General features: G+C 35.9%; 1 protein-coding gene across 2 annotated transcripts in view; it reads left to right on the top strand.

The window, feature by feature from the left end:
• Positions 1–27,395, top strand: part of LOC140774895 (protein HAPLESS 2) — a 33,335-nt gene that overhangs the window by 2,218 nt on the left and 3,722 nt on the right. For both annotated transcript variants that reach the window (XM_073118080.1, XM_073118086.1), the window contains exons 3-13: positions 796–884; positions 2,305–2,344; positions 10,942–10,999; positions 11,090–11,150; positions 13,718–13,796; positions 15,739–15,873; positions 16,438–16,632; positions 17,025–17,105; positions 17,189–17,289; positions 17,684–17,801; positions 19,121–19,153. In XM_073118080.1, the coding sequence (XP_072974181.1) occupies positions 796–884; positions 2,305–2,344; positions 10,942–10,999; positions 11,090–11,150; positions 13,718–13,796; positions 15,739–15,873; positions 16,438–16,632; positions 17,025–17,105; positions 17,189–17,289; positions 17,684–17,801; positions 19,121–19,153 (990 nt within the window). The remainder of the gene's footprint in view (positions 1–795; positions 885–2,304; positions 2,345–10,941; positions 11,000–11,089; positions 11,151–13,717; positions 13,797–15,738; positions 15,874–16,437; positions 16,633–17,024; positions 17,106–17,188; positions 17,290–17,683; positions 17,802–19,120; positions 19,154–27,395) is intronic.

Raw genomic sequence — 27,395 nt, 5'->3', positions numbered from 1 at the left:
TATAATATATCATAAAAAAATGATCAAATCTCATAAATAATAAAATAAAAGAAAAGAAAGCTACAAATTTAGTATCTACATGCCTAAAACTTTAGAATGATATTATAATAGAAACTGATATGAAACTTATGTTAGTGAAACATTGAAACCTAATTCAACTATTTATTTACAATTAGTTTGGATTTTTGAATGGCTTTCAAGTTATATGTTTAATTCATTATCAAATAAACAAAACCTTAAATTATCATGAAAGATTGGATAATTATATATACATATAAAATATATGTTTTATATCATCTGTTAGCCAAAAAAATAGGGTTGGATGATCAAGAAATATATCGGAGCTGTATCCCACCTTATTAGAGTTGTATCAAAAAATTAAAATTAATTTTTTTAATTCAAATACTCCTCTAATTGTATCTGATACATATCGGGCCGTATTAGTGCCATATTGGGGTTCGATATGTATTGGATACCGGTATAGAAAGGTAAACGAAGTTTGTGTGCTTCATAGCTGGCGGGATTCAAACTTAGAGCCTCCTACTTTGATACCATTTTAACTCACCAATTACCAATTGCTCTAAAGATTTATTTGAGATCATTTGTTTAAGTTCAAACTTTTCATCTTTTATATATGTAATATGTGCTGAAAAAGTTAAAAGGTTTTGAAATAATTAAGAACAAATTACTATTTTGAAGCTTTTGTGTTGACGCGGATTGCATGGGATATGTACTTTGTCAAATGCTGATTTGACTTCTTTTCTCTCATCATGCCTTATTTGGTATTTCATTCAGGATGTGCCGTATAAACCTGAAGAGTTGTATGTCAAAACACGCAAATGTGAACCAGATGCTAGTGCAGAAGTTGTTAAAATTTGTGAAAGGTAATTGCATTAATGTTGTAATTGTGATTAAATCCCCCTTCTTGATTATTGGAGGTTTCTTCTTTTGTCTTAGCTTGTTATGAAAGCTGAACAGGTTCTTATGTATTGTATTTGACACTATTTGATATCCTTCTAGCATATCTATCCTGAGACTAGCTGAAAAATTGAGATCTTCTTGTATAGATGATGCAACACTTTTCCGGATCAAACTCGGATGTACATTTCTGAGGAGTCAGATTTCTTTTCAAGTCATAGTCTGATTTATTTTTCAGAGTTGTTTTAGAATATGAGCCTTATTTTTCAGAGGTTGTTTAGGATTAATGGTATGGTAGAGAACCTATAATATGTACTAGATTTTTGCATTATTTAGTTAAGTTTTTCTTCCACATATTGTGAGAGAATTGAGCTGAGACGCCTTGACTTAAAAAAATTCTATATATGAGTTTTGATGAGACCCCAAACTCTTGGATTGATGAAACGCCATCCGTTTTATCTTATTATGTTCTTAAAGATAATTTCTCGACGATTCCTCTTCCTATTGTGCCTATAAATATTTGTGCATGATGCCTGAAGTTTTCGAATACTGTAGTGAAGCACGGTCAATTTTCTATTCATTTGCGCATCTTTTAAATTTTAACTTCACTCTTTGCTTGTCAATGTTTGGTAACTTATCAGTTACCATTGTAATGTAGGTTATTTCTTGTCAAGTTTGGCTCAACATTTACATGTACAAAGTCAGAATTTCTCCTACAACTGTGAATGTGATTAAAAACTGATATTGTATTCAACATAGTTTTGTCATCTAATTCAATTTGTTTATCTTTTCATTACTTCATCATTCATTCAATCATAATTGTCATTCTAGTGACAACCCAATGTAGTTAACAATATTGGCTTGTTGCTACATTGGTTAAACTGAATGCTGTTCTTTCACACCGATCCATTTGAATTCACTTCCAATGCTTTAATTCCCACAAGCAACTGATCTAACCCTTAAAGGAGTTGAATGCATGGCCTTAAGTACTACAATGTTTTTTAACACAGATTTTAGAGGTTCTATAGGAATGTATCATTTCTTATTATTTGCAAGAAATGTGTTTCTTGCGCCAATGTTTTTCCTTGGCACTTGAGCTCCTAATATGAATGGACACTTTTTCTCCCTTGGAGTTTCTGTGAAATTTTTTCTGTGCTTGGATAATATGCATCTAATTCTTGTAGCCCTGCCATTCTGATTCAGTAATTGTGAAATGAGTTTAATCATCACCAATTTTATTTATTTGAAGTACATTCTATCATATTGTTTTATCATCTTTCTACTTAAGTATACTAGCATATATTCTTCACTGGAACCTTAACAAAATATTGTTGTACTTTCTTTCATTATCTTGAGAATGACCTTTCCTATTTTGGTGTCTGGAAGGTTGCGGGATCAAAATGGACATATTATCGAGCATACACAGGTCAGACATGTTTGGCGATGTTCATATTTTTCATTCAGGGCAAATTAGTGTGAAGATTGGTCCTTGCCATAAGATCGTTAAGAAAAGATTGAACTTATATCTCACAAGACATCATCTTTAGAGTTTAGACAACTTAGGTGAGGGTGAAGTTTGGTGTGGTTGAGAAACTGAGATACATGCATCTAAATGGAAGTAAGTGGTGAGAATAAAAAATCCAGAGTTTAGTCATACCAGAGACAGCAAATACAGAAGTAGAGGTACCAGTGAAGCTAAGAGCTCAATGAATGAGCTGCTGAATTTGCTAGAGTTATGCACTGCTGAAGGTGAGATTGCTGGAGTGATCAGATGGACTGGTGTTTGGTGCAACGGTGAAGGAAGCTAAGTGATGACTCTTGTCCTTGCTTAATCCCCCTTTGCCAGAATGGGGAACAAGCTCAGGATGAAGTCGATAGCAGCGAGCGGCAAAATGATCAGGACGACCACAATGAGTGCACATAGAACGCGATGAGTGATGATCTTGTCCAGGCACATGAGTGACATGAGCAACAATCGAAATATCAGGCATGACTGATATAGAAGCAGGAGCAACATCAAGCACACTCTCTATGGCTACACAAGGCGATGTAGAGGTGACTTGGTGAGAGGGCAAGAGACGTTGCCTAAGCTTCTCAGCCTGTAACTCAACTATGGCACTGTCCAGGCTCAGGAGAGTGGAGCGATGTAACAGATGATGAATTAAATCCCCAAATTCCGGATGAAGTGCATTTAGGAAATCTATCAGATGATCCTCGTCATAGTGGTGTTGAGAGGACATCAAGTCAGAACGGTGGCTGAAAGTAGGCTTTATTAGTCATGCGGGTGTAAAAGTCTTAGATAGAAAGCTAACCATGTCTGACCTCCTAAACATTGCGACGGAGCTGAAAATAATGCATCAGACTCGATTGAACAAATCGACGACTGAGATGAGCCCAAATGGTGTTAGCAAAAGATAAGCTCTGAAGATGAGGTTGAAACGATTGATTAACCTACAAGATGAGGTAGGTGCAAACCTCCATGTCACATAGGGCCCACTCATCATACTCTGAAGATGAAACTTCCGACTGAATAATCTTGGGTGTGTCAGACCCAGTAGAGGCCATAGTGGTGGTCTGAATGATAGCGCGAGGGGGAGCACACCTCGCAATGTGCCTGAGAAGACGTCGCCTACGGAGGACCATCTCAATAGAAGATGCTCATGTGATCCAATCCTGCTCGGTGACAAGTAGAAAACTAACTAATGATACACTCTCACGTCCGACTGGAACTAGAGATTAGGACGCTCTGATATCATGAAACGATGGTGCGTTTATCCTAGATTGAGTTGAAGGAGAAGAGGGGAGAAAAAAAGAGTGGTGAAAAATGTCTGTTTCCTTAATGATCAAAGAGGGGCTGACCCTTATTTATACAAAGTCACCATGAAATAGGATAAATAAATAATATAAAAATCTAATAACTAATAATGCGCATTGATGAACTTCCACTTGAAGTTGGCGTTGCTGATTCTTGTGACCTATCAAGGGAACAAATAGTTGATGGATGACCATGATCCCTCCTATTAAAAATGTATTGAAGTTAATGTAAATAAAAATTTAATTTATTTTTACTTGCTTGAAATTTAGTCTCTCTAGAAGAGGTGATGTCTAGTAGTTAGTGGAGGAGGAGATTTAGCAATATAGACAGAATTTGAGCCGCGCAATCCAACGCCAAGTCCTTTTGAATGAGTTAAGGATGTTTTAGATAGAGAGGAACTTTTCACCGAATGCATTTGAATGCTTGATGACTAGATTCTTTTAAATTAATTAACTTTTAAGGAGTTTGTTTGGTTTAGGGTTGTTTTCTTTAGGTGATTGGTTCAATTATTGGACTATTGTATGTTGTTCATGATTTTGAAAAGCAATAAAATATTTTGTTCTCTTTTTCTTTTCTCTCAAGTCGGTCGAAATAGCTAGGGGATAGGGATTGTCGATTTCTTCTCTTTTTGTCCATTAAATTATTGTGGTATTGCTTGGTAGATTCCGTCGGGTCAGAACATATCAATTGGTATTAGAGCTTTTGTGGCCAGTTTATTAAAATCTATTATTGTACTCATCGCAAGGTCATGGAGGATGTCAAAGGATGCATGTGACATTGGTCCAAGACCATCTCGATGTGCCGAAAGTGACTCTTCAGCAACAAGCAAGGAAGCAGTTGGAACTTGGGGAAACCATACAGACAACAAATAATAAATAGCATTGATGACGTGAACGTGTGGATGCTGTGCATTGTGGAGGCATTGGCCTAGTTGGAAGGAAGGCCTGCTTGTTGTGCCTATTGGGGTATTTGAGGGCATTTAGGTTTGGGGGGAGTTCAACCCTAAATCACTCTCTTGGGCATTCTAAAGTTCTCGAACAAGATACTTTGGGTTGGATATTCAAAGCAGAGTAATTTGCTGCATACCAAAGAACACAACACATGGAGCTGGTTAGGCTTGCCATATTCCACTTGCAAGATAAGGCCTTGCAATGGTTCTAGTGATTTTAAAAGAATGAACCTATTAGCAGATTGGTTAGAGTTCATTCGGGGTTAATGTTGAGATTTGGGCCGTCTGAATATGATAATTCTTATGTAGCCTTAAAGAAGTTGTATTAGACGAAGATTGTTAATGAATATCAAAATGACTTCAAGAAACTAGCCTTGAGAGTACGGATGGCTAGATTTAGCATTGTTGAGTTGCTTCATCGGAGAGCTCTAGGAGGAAGTACAATTGGAGTTGAAACTTTTTAAACCTCATGCTATAGCTCATGCCATGGACTCCACGCATATGCACAGAGATTGGCTGGCAAAGGAAAAGTGATTTCGATGATGAGTAGGGATCTTATTCATGTTAACCGTGACCAGCAAGAACCCAAGGTTGGTGTCAACAGGTGCTCGATTGACCGAATGTGAGAGCGATTGGAAAATGACTTATGCTTTAACAATGATGACAATTTCATTCGTGGACACTAGTGTGAATGAAAATAACTATCCATCCTCGCATCCAATTTGGACTTCGATGACACAATGGATGAGGAGCTGGTCGAAGCCTCTTAGAGGACATGGTGGAAACACTAGAGATTATCTTGCATGCTTATCTGGGTGTATGACGCGCAAACTATAGTTTATAGGATCTTTGGAAGGAAGGCCGGTGTCAGTTTTGGTTGATAGTGGGAGTCACAACTTTGTGAGCAAGTCTACTATTTGGAAGCTTCAGGGTAAGATATATCCTACTACACTGTTTTTCATATTGGTGGCTAAATGAAATAGACTAAAGTATGGAGATTTGTTGGATGCGGAGGTCTAATTGTAAGATTATTGCTTCCTCGTTGATATATATCCCTTGGGATTACAAGACTCTAATGTCTTAGGTTGTAGTGCCTGCAAAGTTTGGGATCACCTTTGATTTCTGATGTTATGACCTGAAATCGAAATCATAACCGACCATGTATGTCACGCCCTGATCCGGGAACATGATGGCTGTGAATCTCTAGGATAAAACCCAGAGAAAACACGAAAGCCCAAAGAGTAATCAAATCCTAAAATAGATTGACACAACGAAAACGATACTCAGTCTTCAGAGTCTTTACTAAATGGCTTCTTAAATTCCTGCAAAATAATAAGTCCTTATGAGCTAGACACCCAGCAAGTAACCCACTCTACTAATAATATGTCTAATGACAAAAAGATACATGTGATACATATAGTAGCAGAAAAAGAATCATAATAATAATATATAAGCCGTCTTGAAAAATAAATAATTTTCTTATCTCTCATTTTGAATTTCAAAATCCATATATACTAAATTAGAATCATAAATCATTTATATTAACACAATCCGAATAAATCAACATAAAACGAATCTCCACTAAAGTGTATTATCATGGAATTCGAATTATAAATCACTTATAATATCTCAATTTAAATAAATTAATATAAAACAAATCAATCTCTACTGAAAATGTACTATCATGGAAATCGAATCATAAATCATTTATAATATCTCAATTTGAATAAATCAATATAAAAGCAGTCGATCTCTGCCAAAAGTGTACTACCATAGAAACTTGCCAAAACTGATAAAATGCCATATTGTCTCATTAATACGGTACTTTGACCCGTGGCCACCGTGCACTACTTAGTCACCATCGGGATAGCGCCCGGGACTTTTTTAGATAGTCGATCCGTCTAGGGTCATAGTAGGTACTATATAGTGCTCTACTGACTTTTTCACTAGCCATTGAGAAAGATTAGAGTCACTAGGATAAAAATCCAGGAAACTTTTTTCTAATCCCACCAGAGTCACTTGGTAGCACCTCGCAACATTACATTCTAAGAATCTTTTTTCTGAACTTATCTTCTTGAAAACAAATTGGGTTTTAGATCTCACTTTTATCAGTATTCAACTATACTGATTCATTCTGAATCTCAAGTATCAAATTCCTTAATCACCAAAATTCTCAAATATAATATATACACGAAGAAACCATAAATTCAAATACTACTATTTCCTCTAATATATATATAATATAAATCATTCTTAATAAGTCAGAAAACACAAGTAAATTATAATCTAATATTTAATCTTGCAAAATTTCACGTCTCAAAAATAATATTTTATTTTTGATCATATTCTAAAAAATAAAGACCTCTTATGTTTTATTTATAGAAAATAAAATAAATTAGCATAAAGATTTCCTCTATTATTTTCTGAAAATAAAATATAATAATAAATATTTTTTTTACAAATCCGAAATTCCTTTAAATTGAAGTAATTCCAATTTATATCTTATTTTCTAGAAATAAAATAATATTAATTATTTTCAGGAATCCGAAATCCATATAAATTGAAATATTCCTAATTCATATCTTATTTTATGCAATAAAAATAAATACTTTGAAATCTGAAAAATAATAATCTTTCAAATCCCCTTTTCTTTTTTCCGAGAATGATAAATATGAATTTTTTATAAAATACAAAATCTTAATATTTCTAATTCTTTTTTGAAAATCCTTAAAACAACGAATTTCTTACATCATTATATTGTAAAGTTCTTATCTTATAAAATCAAACAGGATAAGAATAAACATAAAGATATAAAAATTTAAGAAAATATGAGTGGGAACTTGCCTTGATCGCTCAATCCAAAATAATTTGATTTTCGCATCCTAATTGTAATCTACACGAATTCCAAAGCGCTCCATGATTGTCTTCTCTTTCCTTTTCTTCTCTTTGGTATAATAAAATCTTTTTCCCTCTATTTTCTATTCTTTTTTTTCTCTAATCTCCCTCAAGAATAATCTATTTTTCTCTTTTATTTTTTCTCAGTATTGCCTAATTTCTCTCCTAAAAAATTTTTCTAGGGTTTTCTTCTAGGCCCTCCTTTTATAATTAAAAAAAATATATATAATAAGAGTCCTATTAGAATAAGGATTCTAATATCTTAAAGATATATCTAAAAATTTAATTTAATTTAATAAAAATCCTAAAATATAAAAGATAAAGTAAAATTCCTCATTATCTTAACTGTATATTTCTATTTATTGTATTTATTTATGTTTTAAAATTTTGGGTTGTTACATTCTACCCTCCTTAAAATAAGTTTCGTCTCAAACCTCGGAACTTCAATAAATATTCATGATCAATTAATTTCTATATTATCGATGCTTGAGCTAGTTCGGACATTCTAATAATTATATCATATTTCTATCAAATATTTAAAAGTTTCAAACATGTCAAATAATCTTCATTTAACTCGTTACTTTCATTTAACTAAATATCTAGATGATAGCTGGGCTTTTATCTTTATCTTCCGATGAAACTTACAATTTAAAATTTGTTTCATAAGATAGAATCCTTTTTTTTTCTATTGCTCACTCAAAATTTTCTTTTATCAATACAAAGGTCAAAAGTTGATCAACTAATTAACATAGAGCTTCTATACGATTTCATGAAATTTAAGTTGTTATGATCATAATCCAATAATTTCAAAATATACTATCATCAAATATATATCTTGCTAACTCAGTTAATCTAGAAATTGCTCGCATAATTTTCAGCATTCGAATCATAATTGATCACCTATATAATTATTCAAAGGTATATAAAGAATAGGAAATTTTAGATTTACTAATAAGAATATCAATACTATCTCTTTTCGTGTATCATGATTGATATCTAAACATAAATCCTTGTATCATCTCCTCAACAATAAATAAACTTAATATTATCTTCCAGGTATAAGTCATCCACAATTTAAGCTAAACAAATTTCAACTAAAATATCTTCTTACAATGTCAGAAATAAATCTATTTTCCACGCTTCCGCTAGCTACTATGATAATCACATACATCTAACTATCTGACTTAAATAATTTTATAAGAAAATATTTGTCTTAAAAATCTAGACTAGTTAATCTAAAGGACTCTGAGTACTGAATTTCCGCAATGAATCTACTAGGTAGATAAAAAATCTAGGCTCTGATACCATTCTGTCACGCCCCGATCCGGGAACATGATGGCCGTGAATCTCTAGGATGAAACCCGGAGAAAATACAAAAGCCCAAAGAGTAATCAAATCCTAAAATAGATTGATACAGCGAAAACGGTATTCAGTCTTCAGAGTTCTATTAGAATAAGGATTCTAATATCTTAAAGATATATCTAAAAATTTAATTTAATTTAATAAAAATCCTAAAATATAAAAGATAAAGTAAAATTCCTCATTATCTAAACTGCATATTTCTATTTATTTTATTTATTTATGTTTTAAAATTCTGGGTTGTTACAAGTAGTGTATGGAAGACCACCGCTGATTTTGTATTGCTATGAATATGGCTCTACAAGGTTGGTGTTGATTGTTTAGGAGCTGAAAAGCCATGATGAAATCCTATAGGATTCTATTGGCAACTTGGATGGTTGTATGTAAATGAATGAAGGTTCAGCAGGACAAACATCGCGTGAGTTCGAATTTTAGGTAAGAGACTGGGTATAGCTCAAGCTACAATCATATCGATAGATGTCGGTGCAAGTGTGGGTGGACAAGAAGTGAGCCACTATGTTTTATGGGTTGTTTGAGGTTATTGAAAGGATTGTATCGGTGGCATATTGTTTGCATATTCCAAAGGGGTCACATATACATCTGGTGTTTCAGAAGGTGACATTAGGTAGGTTGTGAAGGAGGAGATTTAGCAAGACAAATAGAATTTGGCTCGGACGTTCGAACACCTAGCTGGGTTCTCCACACCATTTTAACGAGTTGAGGCCATTTTAGATAGATGAATTTTTTGTTGATGCGTTTGAACACCTCCCAGAATTTCTAATGCTTGACGACCAGATTGTTATTTAAATTAATTAATTTCTAAGAAGTTTGTTTGGTTTAGGGTTTGTTTTCCTTATTTAGGTGATTAGTTTAATTGGGAGACTCTTATATGCTGTTTTACTTGACTCTGAAAACTATTAAATATTCTTTTCTCTCTCTTTTCTCTCAAGTCGGCCGAACTAGCATGGGGGTAAGGGTTTGTTCACTTTTCCTTAGAGTGACGAACACTTGCTGCAGTCTTGACCAAAATCCATGCTTGACTTTAGGTTACTTGCATTCAAGCACATATTCCTTGTTGACATGATCTTGATGTAGATTTAAGTAAACTCTTCCTCTACTTTGAGGTGAAAGGATTCTGATTTGTTATTTTTATGGCATAAATGTTTCTCTGAAATGCTATATGTTTTGGCTAGTTTAACAGATTTTTCCTTGATATTGTGGAAGGTCCTTCCTTCACTCTATATGTATTATCATTCAATCTTGAAGAAAATGACCATTAATCTGTGTTAAAAGCATGATATACATTATTGATCCATTTTCAAACAACTTAAGTTTCTGGGTCAACGGGTTATCTAACATAATATTAGAGCTAGTATGTTGTTGAAATTCATAGGTTCAAATCTTGTTAGTCTGCTTTTATTCCCTATTTTCTGATATTGTCGTATGGCGGGCCACACATCCTGCTTTAGATCATCTGTCCATATACGTTATTACGAAGCGTGTTAAAGTTATGATATACATTGTTGGTCCGTTACCCGAAAGCTTTCGCATTTAGGTAAATTGACTATCTTAGAACTTGAAATTCTTTGTAACTTAACCATCAAATTTTGTTCTAACTACATGGTATTTGTGGTTCACCTTAATCAAATGAGGTTTGAAGCATACTGAGACATCAATTTGTATTAGCTTTTGAGGTAGACAGCTTGTGAGAGTACTTTAATGTTGCACAACATGAAGCTACGGTTTTCTGCCTTTTTCTCTGTTTGTAAATTTGTATGATCCTATATTAGTTTATATTTGACTAGTAGCCCATTTTACTCAGTGACGATGATGTTTGATTAGATATACTACTTGTGTCCTTGTAAAACTGATTCATTGCCAAGCTACAGTTTTCTCCATGTTTCTCTGTTTATATGATGCTTGATCAGTTTATCCTTGACTAGTAGCTTCTCATTTGTTATGATGCTTGATTAGTTTACTTTTGTCTGCTCTGCCCCTGTAATAGCCAATTTGTTGTCCATGTGGGCCTCAACGGCGTGTTCCTTCCTCTTGTGGAAACATTTGTAAGTGCTGAATTTAGCCTTTGCATTCTTGAAACATTTATTATGTACCTTTTTGTTACATTTAATTTTTGCTATTACCTACATAAACAGTTGATAAGTTGATGAAAGGGAAAGCAAATACTGCTCATTGTCTTCGGTTTCCAGGTGATTGGTATGATACTTTGCATGCATTATGCTTTTGTTATCTTGAAATTTCATAAGCATATTGAGCATTTGGGTGGTGATTGATATGAGCATTGCAGTAATCTAAACCTCCAATTTGCTTTCCTTTTTAATTTCTACAGATTTACTTTTGATTAATCTGATAAGCATTGGTGGTCCATTTGTTCTGCTTTGACTAGATAACGTGATATTTCTTTGCAACTCATTCTTGTTCTTTTAAAAATGTTATAAATCAATCTAATAGCCTATGAGATTTCTTGATTTTGATGAGAGAAGATCAAGCAACATGCAAATCTCTGGGTAATGATTTGTGTCATTACTTGGTCTCATAGTTTAAAAGCAATAACAGAATTGATATAGAAATTTTTGCATTTAGTGCCCTTGAACTTTTGCAGCAGTAAGAGTGAGGACTTCTCATTCCCTTAATATTTTGTTCGTGTGTAGTTTGCGGGGTGTTATGAATAATGATTTGTGTTATTTCTTTAAAAAAATGTACATATACATCATACGAGGTATGTTGTCCCTCAGGCATAGTATAATGAATTAATGATACATGCAAATCAACGCCCCTCCTCAAACTCTAGGTGGATTAATCACAAAGAGTTTGCTAATAAGATATTTAAGATGAGCAGATGGATGAGACTTGGTGAAAAGATCAACAATCTGCTCAATGGAATATATATGAGAACAATTGATAGTGCCAACTAGAAACTGATCTTAGATAAAATGAGCTTCCACCTGGATGTGCTTAGTTCCATTCAAGAAATACATGATTAGTTGCAATCTGTAACGCAGTCTTATTATCACAATAAAGAGCGGTAGGCATAGGAGTCAGCACATCGATGTCACCTAATAGATATCTAAGATGGATGATCTCCTTGTTATTGGTGGACATTCCTATTATTTTTGCTTCCATGCTAGAGAGTGAGACAACTGCCAATTAGAGTAGGCTCGAAGCACAAATGATGAATTTGCAGGTATCAAAAGAGAGCGAGTAATAGTCCCTCACACACATCTTGAGAATATGAAGTGCTTCATAATGAATAGATCGAGGAGCTACCACAAATTAACTAATTATACTGATGGCATGAGAGATATCTAGTTTAGTAATACATAAGTAAACAAGTTGACTGACAATCTGCTGATATCCCATGGTACCCCATCTGTGGGATGAAGCTTCACATAAAGCTCAAAAGGTATATTAGTTGTTCTTTCATCAGATATAGCAACCCGACTAATTAAATCAAAGGCATATTTTTGTTGAGGTAGAAGTATACCTCTCTCACCTTGAGCAATCTTAAAACCTGGAAAATAATGTAAAAGCCCCAAGTCTTTTATATGAAAATGCTAGGACAAGTGCTTTTGTAAAGACTTGATGAAAGCCAAATCATCATCAGTAGTGATCATGTTGTTTACAGAGAGTAACAAAATAACCCTCATGTAGTGATGACTGCACAAACATAGCCCAATGTAATCAATCTTGATAACATAGCTGAAATGCTCAAACCTTGCTTAAGTTGATATATAGCACGATGAAGGCGGCATATATGAGATGAAGGAATAAATTAGCCAGACGGAGATTGCATATAAACTGTCTCAAACAAATCACCATGAAGAAAAACATTCTTCACATTCGTCTGAAATTAAGGCAAATGATGAACTGCAGTAACTATAAGAAGAGTATGAACTATTGTCACTTGGGCAAAATGAGCAAATGTCTCCTTATAGTCAATGCCATACTCTTGAGTGAAACCTTTGGCAATAAGATGCACTTTGTGTTGTTCAACAAAACCATTAGTTTGTCATTTAATCTTATAAACCCATTTGCAGCTAATGGGCTCAACTCTACTCGGAAATGGAACAATATCCCATGTCTAAGTACGCTCAAAGGCTTGAAACTCCTCAACCATAGCACCCTGCTAGATGGGATGAACAATAGCCCAACTTTTTAGGTCAAGAGATGGTATTAGACTGTGATGTGATGCTTGTCAAACAAAGAATCAATGATCTTAGGCAATAAGGGATCATGAAAACTTTGCTGGGGATTGAGATTGACTCAGAGTTCTAGTACCACTGGTAGTTAGACTTTCTTCATAAAAAAAAAACTCATCTCATCTTATTTTGATGGAGGGTATATATGCTTGTGCTATGCTCATCTAAAGGAGGCAATTATAATGTGATGCACTAATAAGAAACTTAATTTTGTTAACTTAAATTTGGCAAACGTTGTACAAATTGATGATTCTTATTTTCTACCTTTTCTGCATAAACAAAAAACATTCATAGAGAACATGTGTAAAAATAGGCTTCAAAATCTCTTATTTAATTGCCAATATAAGTTAATGATGCTTCCTTTTCTGGTTAGAGTTATATAGAGAGCTTAGGTGTTGCTTGCAACCTAGGTTTTTTGAAATGAATATCTCATTTGTAGAAACCTTCTTTACTTGTGATTTATTGCTATCTTCAGATTGTTATTCTTGCTATCTTTCAGATTGTTATTCGATTGTGTAGGGATATTACCTTTTTCTAATGTGGTACCTTGTTTCTTCTGGATAGGTTTCATGTTTTTGGAATTGGAAAAAGATCACTTGGATTTAGTGTCAGAATTGAAGTGAATAAAGGTTCTTCTATATCGGTAGGTTCCCTTAAAACTTTTAATTGTTGCAAGTATGCTTATAAGACTTCCTAGTCCTACTAAGGTTGTTATAATATAGAACCTAAATTAGGGTGGTGTCAAATAAGCTTGTCTGCTGAGAAGCTGCTTGCGCTCAGCTCATTTATGGCTCGATTTGAGCTGCCTTGTTTAATAACCAACAAGAGCTCGAGCGTGATTTTTGAACTCATTCTATAGACGAGCCAAGCTCATGCTAACCTTGTCTCGCTCGAGCTCTGCTTGAAACAACTTGATTAAATAATAGGTATTACATTAATGAAATACTATAAGTAATAAGAAAGTTTTATCAAAACAGTAGTTGAACAGTTGGTAGAGGCAATCTATTCTTTAGGGTTTGAGACAAGCTGGAATTGGTAAAGCTGTTAGGTCTTTAATATCACACCTAAGGTGCCTTGGGTACTCGCACTATTTTATATACCCTTTGTGTACTCAGATTTATGCTCTCCTCAATCCTCATAACTCATAAGGGAATGCAAATGGTGGATCGAGTTCCTCCGTTGATAGATTAAAGTGGAAATTATTTTCAATCAACTGGAGCTTGAACTGGTTTGGTATTAGTTCAAGCTAAGATCTACCTAACCCTTAGTTAGCCCATTTATAGGGGTTGTCTTGCATTATTGAAGGTATACTGCATGTGGTTGTCGCTGAGTGGTATATAATACGAGACTACTATATACATATGTTTATAAAAGAACATACATATCGCATTTATACAAATGACAATAATATATACATGTTTCTATGTGTTTATATATATTCATTATATGCATGCATGACTTATGTACATGCTCTTATTTGAGCATGTAAGCATATATGGTGTATGTACGTGCATAAATATGCATTTCTATGTGTGATATTGTATTTATGGCCTTTTTTTTCCTTTTTTTTTTGGTGGTTCTTTTTACTATTACAAAATTTGGCAAGCATTGGCATGCAAGGGTTGTTACCTATAGTTTTGTCGTCTCTACATCAATAATGACATGAGGGTGTCCGTGATATTTCTCCTTCCCTAGCCCTCATAGTATTTATTTGCAAGTTTTATTTTTTAGATTTTTTGCAGATCATAAATTTGGGAATCATGTTGAGGCTCATAAGATGCTCGAATCAACTGCTACACAGGCCATAATTTTTGGCTTTTGCTATGCATGTGCAGAATAAACGCTAGATACTTTCCAAAAATCTTGAGAAAACTGAAAAGTAGAAAGGTGTAAGTGAAATTGGTAACCATTGAAGGATGGTAGTTCTATCATTTATTGGGTAGTCTCTTATAAATTTATCTAATTCAGGATGAAAATTTGGTCAAATTGGGAAAACTTGAATTTTCTTACATTGTTTGTCCTAAATCGATACAAAAAATCAGGAAAAGGTGAACTTGGTAATCATTGAAGGTTAGGTTAGATTTTGTAGATCTTCTATGAATGGATCAACTCAGAAAACTGACTTTTGCAGTGAATTTTGGGTCAAATTGGAGAAAAAGCATTTAAATATCCAACCTTTTGTTTTAATTAGAGAAGTCCGGGATATTTGCTACACAAGCAGAGTATTATTTTAGGGTAAAATCTGCTTGTTACTGATATTTTTAAAAAAATGATTGGCTGTTCTTAGGACTTAGGATCTCTCTCTCTCTCTCTCTCTCTCTCTCTTTAAATACATAATTGCATTAAAGAAACAAGCTGCAATATGAAGACATATGAGGGCAGTGTCAGCGAAAAAGGATAGGTTAAATATGATAGATAACTTACTAGGCTTGATGCCACTTCTACATACTGCATTTGTTCATCTTATCTCTCTTCTCTTATTTTTTCCTCTTCATCTTTATGATTACCCTTCAAAAGATCTACTATTTAGTTGATCAACTTTCCAGTGATTTAAACATTTTCATCATGTTGGTGCTCTATTGCAGGAGGTTGTTGTTGGTCCTGAAAACAGAACGGTGCTGTCCAATGACAACTTTTTTAGAGTAAATCTTATTGGTGATTTTGTTGGCTATACGAGTATCCCATCTTTTGAGGACTTCTACCTTGTGACACCCCGAGCGGTATACTTACCAGTTATACATAGGTGTCTTTAGTATGCTTACTTTCTCCTTATTTATGATGTGTTCTAGTGTTTCTTGACATGATCTGCACTAAGACTCTCTTTACAGAAAAGCTTCTAGTATAAAATTTGTTTCATCCACATTGGAGCTTCGGGGCTTGTTCAAGCTCTTGCTTCCCATTTGATGCTTTTATTCCTTAGTTACTGTTTCTTTATAATAATTGTATTTTGTTCTCTGGAAGATTAGTTAATATTCACTGTCTAACGGTTTGTATGTTTTGTAATATATGTACGGATTTAGGGTTTCAGTTTAGTGTTTAGGATTTAGGGTGATAACTATTGCAAGAATTTCCTTTCAAGAAAAGATAGGAAGTCAAAAGAAAGAGTACAATACCAAAGGAACCTTCCACCCTGGCTAGATGGCAAAAGTGATGTAGGTAATGTTATGTAAAGAAGAATAGCAGTAGAAACCATTAGGAGAAGTAGGTCATAAGTGTTGTTGGTCGTCTCTAGATGTACCTGCCATGTACCTTTCTTTCTTAAATAATCTTTTTTTTTATGGAAGGGTGCTGGTGGTCAACCACAAGATCTTGGGAATAATTTCTCAAAATGGATGCTGTTGGAAAGAGTGCGGTTTACATTAGATGGTCTTGAGTGCAATAAAATTGGCGTTGGCTATGAGGCTTACAAAGGGCAGCCAAATTTTTGTTCATCACCATTCTGGAGCTGTTTGCATAATCAACTTTGGCATTTTTGGGAAGTAAGTACGTCTTCTCATATTTATTTTTATTTCCATCTTGTCTAGAACATTCCGATCCATTTGGATAAAATTGCTAAGCCTCATTATTTCTTAACCTTTGAAGTTCAATTTTGAGCTTCTCTAAGAAAAAAAAAAATCTACCAGGACTTTTCATATGTTTGGATAGTTAGATAATTGACTAATTGCTATCTTTCATTTTGTATTTGATGAGTTTGCCTTGTTCTCTAACTTGCATGATTTAAAAAAGAAAGATCTTTTAAGATACAGTATAAGGTGCAACAAAGAGGACTATCTTCTCTTTGCCTTGCAAGTATGAAATATAAACATATTCCTATCCGGAAAGACATTGTTACATAACACATTGATATTTTATAAAATTGTATTGCTAGCAGGCTGATCAAAATAGGATAAGCAGGAAGCAGCCACCACAGTATGTTGTCGAGGGAAGGTTTGAAAGGATCAACCAACATCCAGTTATGTCCCTATTGCCTTTATTTTAAAACTCATGGATATTTCCTAAATTTTCTGATCTTCTTTTGACATTATTGTCAAACAGAATGCCGGAACCCATTCATTTTCGGTTGGAATTACTGAAGTCCTTAACACTAATCTGCTGATAGAACTGAGTGCTGATGATATAGAATATGTGTACCAGAGGTACTGATGTTAGTTTACCTAATGATATATAATTAGTCTCTCAAGATTTTCCACATGTATGCTTACATCACCAAGAAACATTTGTTTACTATTGAAACAGTTGATTCTAATAATAGGTGATATGTTGACTGTTTATTAACTGTTATTCACCTTGCATGCATGCACAGTGTGCACACATAGGAAGCCAGCTGCTGACCCCTATGGATGAAAGTACTTGGACAGTCATAAAGCATGCAATGTGTTGTTGATAATTTGATATAATTATGAACTTAACGTTTGTGCCAAAAACAATTCATGAAGTATCAATTGCTTTCTATTGTTACATACATCAAACCTTCATGTACAGGGTTTATTGGCAGCATGTGATCACTATAGCAAATATTTACTATTTCAGGAGTCCTGGGAAGATTATTAGCATTGACATTCCTTCTTTTGAAGCTTTAACTCAATTTGGCACAGCTACAATTACGACAAAGAATATTGGTAAACTTGAAGCGTCTTATAGCTTGACGGTGCGTATCTGAAATCTGTGTGTAAATCACATGACATAATTGGTAATATACAGTATTGGCAAAAGAAGAAAAATATTTTGATCTTTTCATTGAATTTTATTGAAAGTCTTATGATTGGAATGAGTTTATCACATAATGATTAGCAAATTTGTGCCTAATTTGCTATTGATGTGGAACTTGAATCACTTACACAGTGGCATGTGTTTTCTTTTATTCCCTGTGACTTGAATAATTTTTGTTTGTATATGAGGTTTTGTTTCTGGTATTATAGATGACAACTAGACTAAGTCCCGAATTTGATTAGTTTGTCTTATTTCTTAGTTTTGATTTTCTGAAGAGTAAACTAGATTAGATATGAAAAATATAAAAATATATTTGGTTACTGAACCAGTTTTCGGGTTCCTGAACTAATTCTGGGAGGGTCCCTAAACACAAAGCAAACGAGGCATTAAAACTTCAATTTGTCCTATATCCCAGACACAATGGATCACAAGTTCTTTATAAAACAACATAAATGTGAAAAAGGTGTAAAGAGACCATTCTGGCATCTGGGTAACTGTAAATGTACAGATCCTTGAAACCTATGTTATTGCAGTATTTGAGGCCCTTTTAGGGTGGTTTTTCTTAATTATCATAATGAGAAAATTGTAAATGTGATGATGAGCCAGCAAAATGATGAAAAGGACCTCAAATACTGATCTCTCCTGTTCTAGTAGATTGCATGTTTGCTCTTCTCATGTTGGTTGTGCAATTTCCTCTCTAGTGTTATTGTCATTGCTCATATTTCATGATTTCATCAATATAATTGTGTATATATTTCTCTATATGTACATATAATATATGCTCATAATATGAGCATGATGGGCCTTATAATACATAGGTATCCTGTGTAATACAATGAAGAAACCCCTGCAAGCGTTTCTGGCTATATACATACTGGTATTGTATGCCAACTAACGATATAAGAGGACAAGGCTTGTTTCTTGAACTGTTAGCCTCATGAAGTAATTTATTAATTGATTTACCTTAAACTGTCTAGGAAACATAAAGGAAACAAGTTTACAAATAGTAATTCTATGTTAAGATACTGCAAAATACTTTATTGACTTGCTGTTCATTGGTAGCATTATATCTACCTGAAGATCGTTATGCTCTAATTCATTTGCCATAATACTTGTGTTATTGTTCTGGTTCTCCATCACCAGAGTCCATATAAGCTTTAAAATTTAAATGTCCAAATCGCTAAGCATGATCATATCCTTAGATCTTTTGCAATTGTTTGCTAATCTTTTTGTTGGTCAATTGTTTACACATTGCAGTTTGACTGCCAGAGTGGTGTAAGTTACATGGAGGTACCTTTTTTCATCAGAGTTTCACTCCTTATATTGAATAGTAACATTATGGATTAATCTCCTCACATGTTTATATTGCTTACTTCAGCTGATCAATTTGTGTAGTGTTTTATATTTTGCTATTTGGATGATCTTGGAAGTCATTTTTACTTGTTCTAAATTGCAAAGTGCTTAACGGGCACCCAGACATAGTGCATCCCCTTTTCAAACTACTTGAATGTTGGTATACTTATCATGAAAAAGTACATGTGCTTGGAATATATTCTGCCTGAAACATTACAAGTCCTAACCCTAGTTAGATTTTGCTCATACAATATGGTCCCAACCAGATCAATATTGGGTATTTGGGACTAAAATACACTGCTTGCCCTTTAGGGTCCTTATTGAAGAAGTGATGGTTTTCTCAGTTTGACCAAATACTACCATTAGTTATGAACTCCAATCATTTAGGTAATTCTTCCTATTAACTGTCCATGTAAATGTAATAGGGAGCACCTCTATTCAATAACCTTTTTGTAGTCAGGATAATGATCTTTAAATGTTGTAGTGATTGGTGCGGTCGCATGGGGAATAGCAGGAATTGGTGCAACCTTGTGTTGAGCTAGCATATGCATTTGGCACAAGGCTTGTCGATCTATACCAAACGTGTTGGTCAGGACACACTATCGTTTGCTATCCTGTATTCCTCGTACCATTGGCATATAAATCTTGATATGACAACCCTTTGAAAAGGTTGACATGAAGTTGTTCGAAAGGGTAGAAGATTGACAATTCTTCTAAGAGTTCTCTTGATTTTCGCTTGCATCCAATTGACAAACACAGATAACTGATTGGGTGAATGAGCTAGCAAAGAAGGAAATAAATTTTAGAGATAAAGATCCTAATAGATATAAATCATGGTTCGTCGGATCGGTCGATCCCGATTCGGATCTGGATCGGGCAAACCCGATCCCAATCCAAGCCCAATCTGAATTCTCTCTCTTTGACTCTTTCTTCTTGCTCTCTCTTTCTCTCTTTCACTCTTTTTTTCTCTTTTTCTTTCTTTAATATATAGGCATTGTTTCTTTTACGAAGAGATCTAACTCCGGCGAACTTCAACAAACTCCGGTATATAATTTTTTAATTTTATTTATTTATTTTTCTCTTAGTATTTTTTTTTCATTTCTTCCACTCTTTTTCTTTTTTTATCTTTTTTACCACTGCACCATAGTTTTTCTTTCTTTTGTTTGGTTTTTTTCACTTGCTCTCTTTCTAATCTCTTCTTCTTTTTAGTTTTCACAGCCATAGTTTTTTTTATATTTTTTCATTTTTTTTCATTTTTTTTCATTTTTAGAAGTTTTCCTATATTTTTAAATAATATTTAGAATTTTATGTAATTAAAAAATCTGATCCAATCCAGGCGACCGATATAGCCGATCTAGCCGATACATATCGTTTTTTCAAAAGGCCAACCCTGATTTCGATCTCGATTTTTTGAACCTTGATATAAATGAATGAATTTATGGCCAAATTGATTATTTAAAATGATTCAGGATGTTGACTCCATCTGCATCCTAGTACATACATGATTTTACATAGATTTTTATAATTGACCTCATGTTGTTGGGAAAATGGCTTACTTTATCATTATGATTCATGATGTTGATGGTAATGACATTGTCTATGTTTCACTTAGCTTATTTTCTGCATGTGTGTGTTAGTTAGGACATCTGCATGATTTGCAGAAAGGATTATCTTGCATGCCGATGGTGTGCCGACACATGGCACGCGGAGTGTTGATGGCACCCTCCTGTGCTGAGGTGTACCGCCTTGTGCCAACGTATGTTACTGTCTACATTGCCTGTATCACTTGATACGAGTAGGGTATTGAGCGGCATGTCTTGAGTGTTGCTTGACTCATATTTAGCCTACTCAAGGAGATTGTTTTTTTGATGTTTCTTTGCTGTTATGCTAATTTCCCAAATTAAAAAGAAGAAAGCAAGAAGATAGAGAGAGAGATCTAGGGGAGGAAGTCGATCCAAGGATGAGAACTTTAATTACCATCAAAAGATAAATCTCTTTTATGTTCTCTTCCTATTTTCTTTGTGAAACAATAAAAGATCCAAACCTAAAATGGGTTTGGAGAGGAGAAAAAGAGAAGAAGATTTTGGTGAAGTATTTGAATGAAAGAGGGGGCTCAACCCTATTTATACAAGATTATTTTAAAATAAGATAAATTAAATGTTATATATTCTAATAACTCTAATATCCCCTCAAACTCAAGATGGATCATACACCACGAGTTTGCTAATTAAATGCTCAAAGTGTGGAAAGGGAAGAGACTTCGTGATGAAGTCAGCAATCTGCTCTTCAATGCTAAGGCAATGGAGCGAAATGATGCTAGCTTGTACTCCTGGTGAGTATAGTGAATATCGACTTCAATGTACTTCATCATCTCATGAAAAATAGAATTTTCAGCTAACCTTTAGCACTATCATTGTTGACATGAAGAGGGGTTGGAAGGTGTAAGGAAACACTCATATCACTAAGGAGACGACGAAACTAAACAATCTTTTTAGTTGCCGCACACATAGCATGATACTCTGATTTAGTACTGGAAAGAGACACTACATTCTATTTCTTGCTATGTCAAGAAATTAGGGAGTTTTTAAAGAAAATGCAGAAGCCAGTAGTAGACTTCTGATCAAACTTGTCACCAGCATAATCTGCATCTGTATAAGCTCGCAGAGCCAAGATAAAAGTTGATGGCATAAAAAGAGAGCGAGTGATGGTGCCACTTAGGTATAGAATAATGCATATAAGAGCAGCATAATGGGCAGATCGAGGAGCCAGCATGAACTGAGTGACAATACCAACTGCATAAGAGATATTAGGCTGAGTACTGATCAGATAGACAAGTGCCCTGATAAGCTGACGATATCTGGTCGGATCTGGGCATCATTGGGCTGAAGCTTTACATGAAGCTCAACTAGGGTAGCAGCAGGAAAAGTATTAGTGATGGTGGCATGACTGCGAATGTTGGTAATATACTTCTACTGAGACAACAAATGACCATGAGTTGACTGGGCAATTTCGATAGCCAAAAAATACCGAAAATGACTAAGGTCCTTCATCTCAAATTGACGCTGAAGATGCTGCTGAAGGAAGCGGATACCGATCGAGTCATCTTCGGTGATAATCATATCATCGACATATAAAGAAAGATGACTCGACCCTGAGCAGAAGACCGCAGAAACATAGATGGCTCAGAGGGGCTATCCTGAAATTTGTAGGCTACGAAAACACTACGAAATTGATCAAACCAGGCACGAGGGGCCTGCTTAAGCCCATAGATAGCTCGTTGCAGTCGACAAATGTGACCTGGAGGAAAAGGGAAACCAGGTGGAGGGTCCATGTTTACCTCCTCGTCAAGAAGACTAGAAAAAACGCATTCTTCACATCACTCTGATGTAAAGGCCAGTGGCGACTAGAAGCAATGGCAAGAAGAATACGGATAGAAGTCATCCGGGCAACTAGAGCAAAGATTTCCTCATAGTCTATCCCGTATTCTTGAGTAAAGTCCCGAGCAACTAGACGAGGTTTGTACTTGGCAATGGATCCATTAGGTTGATACTTGATCTTGAAGATCCATTTGCAATTGATAGGCACGATGTCTAGTGGGCGAGGGACAACATCCCAAGTACTCATCTGCCATGGCCTACTGCCACTCTCAAACCTAGATAGGCTCACGATATGACTTAGGCTGCGGGGTGGAGCGGATGGCTACAAAAAAGGTGTGAAACTGGGGAGAGTATGTAGCAGAAGACATCATAAAACCATATCAGTTAGTAAGGCAATGCTCACGCTCTGGATAACCATGAGCAGGTGCAGGAATCGTCACAATAGAGGATGAGACTATCGAAGGAATACTACCAGTAGAGCGAGGCTCAGCTGTAGGACGGGGACAGGATCTGCGAGTGTAGAAGTATGAGAGAGTCAATATGGGGAGGAGGGTACTCCTTTGGAAGAGCCGAAATTTCAGTGAGAGAGCGATCTGGAGTGACTGATGGAAGTGATAGTAAATGAGTGTCTTTGGGTAGAGGAGCATCAGGCAAGTAGAGGGCTGATGGTGGGGATGAGGTAAGGACATCTGAGGGGATGGAAGATACGATAGGTGTGGGTAGATCTAGAAATGATACGTCTGAGGGAGCCAAAGCATCGGAGGTGAAGAACTCTTCCAGAAAGGTGACATGGCATGATATCATAAGACGATGAGAATAAGTGTCATAACAACGATAGCTTTTATGCTCATGACTTTATCCTAGAAAGATACACTTAGTTGCCTGGGGGGACTTGTTATGTTTACCTAGAGGAAGAAGAACAAAACATGTGCACCCAAAAGCACAAAAATGACCAAACGAAGGTGAAGTACCATAGAGACGATTGTACGTAGTCACACCATCAAGGATAGATGATGGTGTTTGATTGATAAGATAGAAATAGAAGCCTCAAAGAGGAGAGCACGAGTGGTCTCAAGAAGATGACGATGCTTTTGTTCAGCAACTCTATTCTGAGCGGTGGTATAGGGACATGATTGTTGAGGTAGGATGCTTGCAGAAGTATGAATAGAATGAAACTCAGATGAAAGATACTCACGAGCACCATCAGATTGGAAAATCCTAATAGATTGGCCGAACTGAGTAAGAATTATAGAAGAGAAATCACAGTAGATCTGATATACCTCAGAACGCTGACATATGAGGTATACCCAAGTGAAACGAGAGAAATTATTAATGAAACAGACATAATAAAGAAAACCAAGACCCGAAGAGAGCTGAGCAGGACTCCAAATATCAGAGTGCACAAGATGAAAAGGGGAATCAGAGATTTTCTTACTAAGAGCAAAAGAAAGGGCCCGGTGTTTTGCCAACCTGCAGCTAGTACAAGGAGACAGACGGGAAAAACGACTACTGCCTAAGCACCCAGACCGAGATAAGGTCTTGAGACGCTAACTCGATACATCATGACCTAAACACCGATGCCATAGATTTGAAATAGAGAGAGGATTGACTGGACAAGCACTAGGATGAGGTGATGGAAGGTGAGCTGATCTAGGTAGTAAAGCCCATGAATCTAACTACCGATCTCAATCCTCTGGCCTATAGATAGGTCTTGCACGACACAAGAAGTAGAAGAGAAGGATATAGTGTAACCAGAGTCAGAAAGTTGAGTAATAAAAATAAGATTCATGGTTAGTCCGGGAACAAGCTAGACATCAGATAAAGTAAGACAACAAGTAGGATCCCTAGATGAGGTGATGTGACCAATGTGAGAAATAGGATAATGGGTCCTATCAGCTGTGTGAACATGAGGAAAAGTGAGTAGGGCAGGTGTGAGGCACACGAATAAAAATAATCTAAGGTTTAGTCATATCAGAGGCAGCAGAGGTAGAAGTAGAGGCGTTAGTGAAACCGATAGCTCCATGAATGAGCTGCTGAATTTGCTGGAGCTGCGGATTACTAAAGGTGGCATCAGTGGAGTGAAGAGATAGACTGGTGCTTGGATCAACAATCGAGGAAGAAAAGTGACGATTCTTATCCTTATTTGATCCCCCTTTGCTAGAACAGGGGATAAGCTCAGGATGAAGTTGATAGCGGCAAGCGGCAAGATGACCAGGACAGCCATAATAAGTGCACATAGGTCACGATGAGTGATGCTCTCATCTCGATACATGAGTGACACTAGCAACAGTACAAATGTTAGGATGGAGTAATATAGGGGCAGGTGTAGCACCAAGCACACTCTTTATGGCGATAGAAGGTTGTGCAGGCGTAATTTACTGAGAGGGCAAAAGACGCTGCCTAAGCTCCTCAGTCTGTAGCTCAGCTATGGCACTGTCCAGGCTAGGAAAAGTGGAGCAGTGCAACAGATAACGAGTGAGATCTCCAAATTCCAGATGAAGGCAAGACATGAACTCCATTAAGTGATCCTCGTCACGATGGCGCTAAGCAGCCACCGAGTCAGTAGGGCAGAAAGTAGGCTCCGTTGACGTGAGCTCACGCCAAATGTCAGTCATGCAGGCATAAAAATCCTAGATAGTGAGCTAACCCTATCTGGCCTCGTGAGTGTCGCGATGGAGTTGAAAGCGCTGCATTAGACTCGATTAAATGAATCGACGACTAAGATGGATCCAGATAGCCTGAGCAGAGGACAAAGTCTAAAGCTAAGGTCGAAACGATCGATCAACCTGTAGAATGAGGTAGGTGCAGATTTCCATATCACATAGGGCCCACTCATTATACTCTGGAGACGGAATCTCTAACTGAATAGTCTTGAGTGTGTCAAATTTAGAAGAAGCCACAATAGTAGTTTGGATGATAGTGCGAGGGGGAGCATACCCTGCAGAGATGTCGTCAATGTGCCCGAGAGGACATCATCCGCGACGGACAATCTCAATGGAAGAGGCCTATGTGATCCAGTCCTGTTGAGTGACAAGTAGAAATCCTACTAATGATATATTCTCACGACTGACCGGGACATAAGTCGCCATTGGAAGGGATGAAAATCCATCAAACACCTTGAGGGCGATTCAAAATTTTCACACTCGGGCCTTTCTTCGAACATTTGGAGTGCAATAAAATTAATCTCAGTTCTCAATCAACAGTTGCCTTATCTTCACTGTTTGGATGAACAGAAGGAATAGCCTCCACTGAGCTTGAGTGAGTGAGAAGAAATGGTTGGATGAACAGTACTACAGCCGTTGGAGGACAGCTTCACTGACAGCAAATGGAGAGCAGCAACACAATTGATGGAAATAGGCTACAACTGGAGTGGAGTGAAGACGGAACTCACCGACGCCAGCAGCAAGCATTTGGTTGAAACCGAGCTCGAGAAAGGTGACCGGTGAAAGAGGGAGCTCAACAGCAGTAGCTAAGAGATTTAAAGAGGCGATGAAGCTCAAACCTCCTCTCTAATGACCGTACTCTGGATTAGAAAAGGGTAGCGACCACCTTCTCTCCGATGGGAGGGCTCAAGCTGCGAAGTCAGGGTTACTGGTGATTGAAGGGGGCGGCTGAGAGAGCTCATCGGTGGTAGCAAGGTATTTGGTCGAATCCGAGCTCGAGGAAGGCGACCGGTGAAGAAAGAGGAGCTGCCCCTCAAATAGCGACACCCTCGACTGGAAGGAAGGCGCGACGAGCAGCGATGACGGGCCTCGACCTCTAACAGTGGTGCCCTCGACTATAAGGAAGGTGCGACAGTAGTGATGAGGTCCTCCGGTGAGGAAGAGAAAAAAAATTGATTTGCTCGCTTGGAACGGTGAAGTCCAAGGGCAACTGAAAGAAAATCTTAGAGATTGAAGACCTCTAATACCATGAAACAATAAAAGATCCAAACCTAGAATGGGTTTGGAGAGAGGAGAGAGGAGATAAAGAGAGAAGAGGATTTTGGTGAAGTATTTCTTCATGTGAATGAAAGAGAGGGCTCAACCCTATTTATATAAGATCACCTTAAAATAAGATAGATTAAATGATATATATTCTAATAACTCTAATACTTTGGTTTAGAAACAAAATCTGAGAATAATCATCCTAGATGTAGAAAAAAATGCAAAATGAACTATTAAAGTTAAATCTATCATTTGTAAGAGTCACTCTATATAAGATATCTAGGGTTTTGTGCTAGGCCTATATAAAATACTCTTTAAGACATAGGAATTAAATGGAAATGAAAATTATTTGATATTATGTGTTGAATCATATTTCTACTTGAATGTTGTTATATTTAGGTTTTTTACAACATTATCTAGAGATAAAAGACTCCAATGTAGCATTTAATACATATATAAGAACTTAAAATATATATAAATATCCTAAAAAACTTAATTAGAGGTGTGCTAGTGTGCCAGAGGCAACACACTAGGCATGCTGATTGTCATGATACGTGCTATTGGCATAGTGATCCTTGCTCTTATTATACATTACTTAAATAAACACTGAAACAGTCACTTTTCACTATGTTTGTAACTTTGGTGACACAGATAATTTTGTCATCTAGTACAAGACTGCACGTATTGTTTTAAGAGCATATGGAATGATTTCTTAACAACTAAAATATTACCTTAAGTTCATTATTTTTCATTATTTTAGCCCCATTTAATATTTCTGATGTTTCTTGAATTAGATGAATGAAAAGATTTATGTCTAGCTGAGCCACATTATGCACATGATTACATTTATATAAAAACTCCTGATTATTTTGATTT

Source organism: Typha angustifolia, chromosome 2 (assembly GCF_048772165.1).
Source record: "Typha angustifolia cultivar Huaian chromosome 2, ASM4877216v1, whole genome shotgun sequence".
NCBI lineage: Eukaryota > Viridiplantae > Streptophyta > Magnoliopsida > Poales > Typhaceae > Typha > Typha angustifolia.
This window is presented reverse-complemented; position numbering and strand designations above follow the sequence as displayed.